The sequence below is a fragment of the Ornithodoros turicata genome, chromosome 9 (assembly GCF_037126465.1).
Source record: "Ornithodoros turicata isolate Travis chromosome 9, ASM3712646v1, whole genome shotgun sequence".
NCBI lineage: Eukaryota > Metazoa > Arthropoda > Arachnida > Ixodida > Argasidae > Ornithodoros > Ornithodoros turicata.
The window spans coordinates 39,213,005-39,220,372 of record NC_088209.1 but is presented as its reverse complement, the minus strand read 5'-3'; the positions used below and the strand labels follow the sequence as shown (position 1 = coordinate 39,220,372).

The following is a 7,368-nucleotide window of genomic DNA, read 5'->3' as shown; positions in this document are numbered from 1 at the left end:
CTGGAACACTGGTCTTCCTTGTCCTTGGTCTTTCGTTTCGAGATGGGGGATGTTAACTGAGGGTGGGTCAAGGGTGGGTCTTGTGTGGTAGGTGGCGCTCTGGAGATTTGGACCCGTAGTAGCACGGTCCCCACGGCGTAGTGGTCCAGCCGACCACTTTCCTAACCTTAATCAGCCTAGCGGCTCTTTAGCGAACTACTGCTGTAGCAGAAACCTACATGACTGGTACTGGAAACCAGCGCCACCTAGGCACACAGGAGGGCCTGCCTAATGCCTCCTCTCACGCTTTCGCCGCATGGGCATACGGTGGTGGTGGTGATGAAACAGCTTGTCTTAGTGGTGGTGAAAGGGCTTGTCTTAGTCGGCCCACGCATAGGCGAGCAATGGCCGTATGGGCATACAAAATCCAGATGTCGTTAGCTTCAGCCAATCGCTGCAGATGATATCAAACACAGGCTTTCTGTGGCTAACAATGGCTGCCTATGCGGCTGATGGCGACTCAGTGTGAGGCCGACAATGGCGAGCTGTTTCAGCAGCACCACCACCCGTCTCTATAGCTGCGGCCGCCGAAAGTACGGTCGTGACTTGCGTCTTCATCCCCATCGATTCCGAAACTGTGGTGGCATTTTACTTCTGGCTGATCACTGACCAGGGTAGCAAAAATCCCATGCGAGATACTGGCGTAGCTTTTGCACAGTTTAATGAAATACACCGCAAGCGCAAGTGCTGGAATGGCGGAATTCCCTCTCGGGAAAAATAGAAAACGTCCTACTCTAACCGACTGATGAAGCTGAGCCGACTGAGTGGCGGTCGTCTGGAAGCCGCGAAGCAGACGAGCTCGACGCAAATAATCGTCTGCAAAGCCAATCGGCTACGCGCTTCCCCCTGATTGGCGCACAGAAGAACGTCACCATGATGTTCTTGCCGCTGGGGCTCTCCCAGCTCCAGTGACAATGCTAACTTATAAAACTCGCTTATTTAATGCATATGTATTTCCCGGGAAAGAAAATCGGCCAAACATATTGTTTAACATTGTAATGTTTAATGCACACACTTCCTGGAGCGACTGTCACTTTGTTTATCTAGGTAACGCGTTGCTAGAAACCACAAACCACAGCGAGTTCATCGTCGCCTCCGTGTTTCATCCGGGTCGTAGGCTCCACGCTCATGTGCATAGACAATTAAGAAAGAATTCATTAGTAGGAGAAGCTTATATGGCGGCACTCGCGTCAGAAGCTTCCAACCTTGGGAAGTGAAATAATATTTCTTTGATGATCGCGTTCAAGCCCCGTCTGCTCAAAGCTTGGTGGACGCTTCACCAACTGAGTTTCTCAATCTGATATTCTTTTTATTTCCCCCTTAAAGGTTCTCGCAGAGTTGAAACGAGTTCCAACCAACCAACCAACAATCAATCAATCAATCAAAACAACGTATTTTATTGCTCAACACATCCAACTCGCTTGGCATTGTGAAGAGAGAAGGAGTGCATCCATGTGCTTCCATGATGACCAGATAACAAAAAAGAAGGTGGGTTGGGAGCCTTCGCTGTGGTACGTAACTTGACATAGACCACTTTTACTGTGGTTTGCAGTCGTTGAACGCCTTCTTGATTTCCGCCTCGTCTTCAGGCTGTAAGATATTTTAGAATGCCTTTAGAGCCGTAATGCCGTCAGTCCGATCAGTTAACGCTATGTTTTCATCGAAAGATAAGCAATGTAACATTAGTATGAGGATCAACAAGAAATTAGTTTTAAGGTCTCCGTACTGTTATATGTCCCAGCTGGTACGTTTATTCAGAAATATATTTGCGGATATTGACTATCGCCGCGGGTTCCGGATGTTTTCAGGCCATATGTCATCACGATATTGAAATCGGAGTGAGGGGTGGTCACGCACCGAGACAAGTGAGAACCATTCTAAAGATCCGAAAAGGTCCCTGCGGAGGGTAGTCTGACACTTCTATTGAAGATTGGAGGATGGGACTATATGCCTCTCATGTATTGACACCGTCTGTGTGCGTTGGCATCAACGGATGACTGACTTATATCTACTCAGAGGTTGATATATACGTGCAATAGTTGTCTCCGTGCAGCAGTCCATACCTTCGGAGAGCTGCAGGTGGGATATGTGTTGGCACCAACTTGGAAGTCAAGTCACACGGACTGACAAGGGTGTATTGTCGTCGACCAACCCACAGACAAACGCGTCAATATTCCTATACTGTCAACTGTCAGATGGCGTCACCACCATATCAGAACTCGCGTCAGTGTGGAAGATTAGGAAACGTCTTTGCAGGAGCAATTGCCGCTACGAAAGAAGAGTTTGTATTGTCGAAGAAGATTAGGAAAAATCGTAATAGTACTGCAAGCAATACTGCCCCGCGACCGTTCGGCAGTATAAGAAGGCGGCCAGGCTCCACAGAGTACGCGAATTTTATTGATTTGAGACGCCGATTTCATGGGATTTGAAGGGGGATTTTGATATATATTGGCGGGAGCATCAAAATGGAGACCTGAAGAAGTGTATTGTCATCGAGTACATTGACATGAAATGGGAATCTGAGAAAGTGTATTGTCACCAAGCACGTACCTAAGATGACTTGGAGAAAATCAGAAAAAATATTTCCGGGAGCAGGAGCAGCGAAGGAGAACATGTGTATTGTCATCAAAGAAAACTACCTAATAGTGACATCAAATTGGAATTAAAGTCACGCGGACTCGTTCCCGCGATGTATTGCTCTGGCATCAAAGTGGAAGACCAACCACATCAAGCCTCACATGTATTGGTATCGGAGCGCATTGACAACTCTCGCCTACTATAAGCTGTATAAGTTTGTGTGCACTGTCATCAAGCAGGAGACAAGTTTCCGTTGCTCGCGTAAAAATAGGAGTGTGAATAGCAGCTGAAGTAGAAGAGCTCAGTTGAAAGTTCCTATTCCAAGCGACAAGAGAGATACAAATTTCCGGGTGTCGGCACAGTCTCTGACGTGGGAGAGGATGATTGGCGAAGTTGCCCCGTGCATCAAGTGGATGGGAAAGGGCCGGGGAGAAAGAGACAGTAGAGAGAGGGCGCAAGCAAAACCCTCATCGTCTTGAAAGCGTTCAGAGAGCCTCTCGCGAGAGTAACTCGAGAGTTCGAGAGTAACTCGCCAGAGGATTGTGGGACTTTCGGCAATTACCTTCTGGAAACGTTTGCCGCCATTTAGGGAGGCTTTAACAATTTGAAGGACAACTTGAGGGAAATTTCTGCAAAAAAGTAAGTGTATGGAGATAAAATACTTACCGTAAACAATTTTGCAGCTCCCGCAGCCTCCTTGTTCTGAAACATATTACTTAATATGTACTTAGAGAAAACTGAGAGATTCCGGAGTGTTCGCTCGAGCGGCATTCTCAGGATAGCAGACGACAGGCGCAGGTGCTGTCGTCTGCTAAGTGCCGTCCCGTTCTTCCAGCTCATTGCTAATGCTCAAAACAAAACTTCTGCCCCGTGAGCAGTTTTGTTGCTTTCTCTTCCACTAGAATATTCCCTGAGAATGTCACTCCTGTAAAGACACGGCTAGGGAAAGCGTATGCTGAACGTTGGTGCATTATCGCAATGGCTCAAGAGAACGACGAGGTAGAAATTGGGCTTCAACCACAAGGCGGTGTGAGCGATTTGAAATACAGTTGTACATTCAAAAGTTCAGAACGCGTTTCAAGTGGGCAAAACACTAAAAGACAAGCGAGTTGGTATATCGACGTGAACGGTATAATTTGCTTGAGCATGAGGAGCTGGTATGGTCTGGTCGGATTGTGTTTCTGTTTCGTGTCTCTGTCCCTATACCATTTCCTCATGCTCAAGGAAATTATCCCGCCCGCGTTTCAGGTATTCCAGTTTGAAATACAGGTTCGTAAAGGCTGGCGTACCTCTTGTTTCAGCTCACAGAGCTTCTTTGCCGCTTCTAGATCAGTGTCGCCCAGCGACGCCTTGATGCCTTCCCACTTTTCTTTTACCTGGCATGGACAAGTGCGTCGTTGTAAACAATGTGAAGTCAGCTGGTCTAAAGCGTACCTTGTCAGAAACCTTTCCCGTGATACACTCCACTGCCTTCGCCTTCTGCGTATCGTCCAGCGCTTAAACATAAAACCACGACAATTGTGAATGACACTTCCAGTTGAAATTCGAAGAACATGCATATTGTAATCACGTCAGTGCCGTACGTTACGTATTACGGCTACGTATTACGGTCTCAAGGTTCCAAATCAGCATATACGCAGTTTCATGGTGCGTGGTATACAGAGCAGTGCGCTGAGGGCCATCGGTGTATTTTGTCTAAACGGTCATTTACCGAACTCATTCATTAGTTGGATCCTGCTTGTTCTTTTTTATGTCTTTTAGTCATCTTGGAGTTGGTTTTTCTACGCTCTTTTGTACTCGCGTGTTCTGGAGCAGCCTGACCCGACTTTGTCGACTCTCACGTCTCCATATTTTTCAATCAATCAATCAATCGCGCTGCGGGACCAAGTGCAAGGAAGGGTCTGCTCCTGATATCCTAACCCTCACCCCTTAGTTTTTGTCGTCACCATGTTCTTCAAACGATCTTAAAGGAGTACAGAAGGCCTTCCAAAAAATTTATGATGAAAGTGTGTGTGTCAATTTACCGAATACCATGAAAGGTTTTTGGTGTGCGCAGTTGGTTTCCCAGAAAAAAGCTGCGCTCTTAACTCACCACCCCGGGTGTAACGAGGAGGCGAAGCATGGTACGTCACCTATGACGTTACACAGTCCGCGCATTCTGGTTACATCACAGCCGAGTAGCAGACAACATTTCTCTGAACCAATCAGCGAGCGCGGGCTCTGTAGCGTCAGCGCGAGGTCACACGTCACACAGGCTCATCGCAGGTTGGTCGGCTGGTACTGCTCTCCGCCACCGTTGCGCACGGTCGCTTTTTGCGGCTTACTTTAAATTCAATTTCTGCGATAATTATGACTCTGTGGTGTGAATTACTTTTCATGGTGCATCTTACTGGCCTGCTTAACAGTTTCATAGTAAGCGAACAGTGTGTTAAAAACGACTTCTGTGCTACTTTAAGCTGTACACTCTAACGAAAAAAAGAAAAAAAAAGAGAGGAAAGTTTAGTTATCTTGATGGACGAGATGAATTGCTACAACTACTCTAGTTACAACCATTAGTCCCCTTTGAGACTAAGTGCATAGAAGTTTATGCAAAAGTTAGGGTCTATTTTCAGGGCTGGGGGACTAATAATGGGAGTAAGTAATTGAAGTCTAGGAGACCAGACTCTGTAATTCCTCCTCACTGCTGACTTTCTTTTTCTTTCCACGGTCATTGCACAAGAGAGCGTGCATATTCTGAGGCAAGGAAGGACGAGCCATCCGGCAGCGACGTATGACGCAGTTTACATGGTGGAGTTGAGTCGACATTTGACGTCTGAGCTTACCCGAGCCAACCGACTTATCTTTACTAGGTCGACTTCTCCTTTGGGTCGACGTAGACGGGTTTACATGCAGGCGTTAGATCGACTTACTGGGTTAAATCGACGTGCGCCGCCTTCATGTAAACGCAGTAACGTTAAAGTGTGACGTTAACGTCTCCTTCAAGTGCCGTTAAATGCAGAAGCACGATATTTGGATCGCGTCCTTTACCAGGTGGCGCAAAGTCTCCCCATAAAGTCTACAAGATGGTATGCTCTCATGGCAGCCATCCATGTGAAAAGTGAAGTAACCTGATATAATTTACTGCTCAATCACGGACAAGAAGCTATATAAAAGGGACCGCAGCCAGGAGCGCTGTAGACGCTGAACTTTGCATTACGATATCCTGAAGAGCAGGAAAGAATATAATTCTCCTATAGAACCACTAGAAATACCCCACTGTGATACCAAGAAAAAAAAAAAAAGCTGAAAATCGTAACTTACCACACAGTCCTTCTGTACTCTCTCCGGCGAAGACCACGCAGACGCCTGCCAGAACGACACACACAACCAGAGCAGTCTTCATGTTGACGGGTTGAGTCTTGCCCTGCACGTCGGACCACTGAAGAACTGCAACTTTTATAGGGGGACTTCACCGCAAGGAATCATGGGATGTGTGCATGCTGAACAATGGGCGCCGGCCGTTTTTTCCTTTTACTTGTCTTCTGCTTCGTGATTCTATGCACAGGGACGCCAGTCAGGAAATGCCGCAGAGGAGCCGACGTCATCATGTTTGTTCATGGTCCGGAGCCCAGCACAGGATGGTAAAACGAGACTATGGCGTTTCTGCTTTCGGTAAATGCGCTAGGGTTGCCTCTTTTGCTTCATGCACGGGTGTGCAATACGTGATGGCTGTGATGGAACCAACTTAAAAGCACCATAAAAAAATATAAAAATATATAACAAAAAAAAAAAAAAAACTCTCGCTGCACGAAGCCATTGAAAAGCATCGCTCAAACAATCGGGCATAACATTAGACACGCTAATCCGCTCAAAACTTTTCCCTGATCGCGGATATATCGAGAGGAATTGTACAGTCTCGCAGGCGTGTGTGATGCATATGTGTCCTTCTGCAGTGTCACGCACATATGTCTCGATATTTTTACGCCAAATCGTACGCCACACCTTTATTGAGCCAATTGCAAAGTGGAAAGCAATTCGGTCCCGATAAATAAAGTAAAAAAAAAAAACTTGGTTAAAGTAGTGGTGTAAGCCTTCGTAAGGTTTACAGATAGAACCACGTATATACTTGAAAAACGTGTAGAATACACAGTGTGTTTAGTCTCAGAACGCGCGCACGTTGAAACGTTTAGTCTGCGTTGTCCGCTGATGAAGTCATGTTGCATTGCGAAGTCTGCCTAGAGCTGTTGACAACTAAATGTACGTGTACGCTTTGGCTGGTGCCTGGTATATGACAGAAATTTCACTGTGGCTGACGTTGGATTATTAACTCTTTAGGAAGTTGCACAAAAATAAAGCTTTCTTGGAATTCGACGGAATTCTCTTTTGGAGTAGAGCTGACAGAGTACCCTCCTTCCATATGGAAAAAAAAAAAAAAAGAAAAAAAAAAAGAGACTGCGAGGACGTGTATGAGGACCCTCCCAAAGAAATGTTGGGAAATGGGAAATGTTGCCTTAGACTGGATTATACCAGCTCGTTTGCATTCTGTTATGTTCTCGATGTACAGTTCTTTTTTTTTATTTAATTCACATGTGTTCACATTCATGTGTTGTGAAAGAACCGACGAAAAAACAGTGAAGTGTGGAAAAAGAAACCCTTCTCTCTAGATTTTTTGTTTGAAATCAAATCAAAAACTTATACCAATCTACTTCGGGGATCACTCGCAGATCAGCACATCAGCACACATGCCCCTCTTCCCCTGATATATTGTTCTTC

General features: G+C 46.0%; 1 protein-coding gene across 1 annotated transcript; it reads right to left on the bottom strand.

The window, feature by feature from the left end:
- Nucleotides 1-1,416: 1,416 nt before the first annotated feature.
- Nucleotides 1,417-6,039, bottom strand: LOC135367963 (uncharacterized). Its single transcript, XM_064601053.1, has 5 exons — nt 5,917-6,039; nt 4,051-4,112; nt 3,906-3,992; nt 3,283-3,318; nt 1,417-1,629 (listed from the first exon to the last, which is right to left on the bottom strand). The coding sequence occupies exons 1-5, from the start codon at nt 5,996-5,998 to the stop codon at nt 1,576-1,578; spliced, it is 321 nt and encodes a 106-aa protein (XP_064457123.1). The 5' UTR covers nt 5,999-6,039; the 3' UTR covers nt 1,417-1,575.
- Nucleotides 6,040-7,368: the final 1,329 nt, after the last annotated feature.

Excerpts from the sequence above, each read along its gene's own strand:
- LOC135367963 (XM_064601053.1), bottom strand. The coding sequence starts at position 5,998 with ATGAAGACTGCTCTGGTTGTGTGTGTCGTTCTGGCAGGCGTCTGCGTG. Across the intron at positions 4,113-5,916 it reads GAGTACAGAAGGACTGTGTG|CGCTGGACGATACGCAGAAG; the intron begins GTAAGTTACGAT and ends TTTATGTTTAAG. Across the intron at positions 3,993-4,050 it reads CGGGAAAGGTTTCTGACAAG|GTAAAAGAAAAGTGGGAAGG; the intron begins GTACGCTTTAGA and ends TGTCCATGCCAG.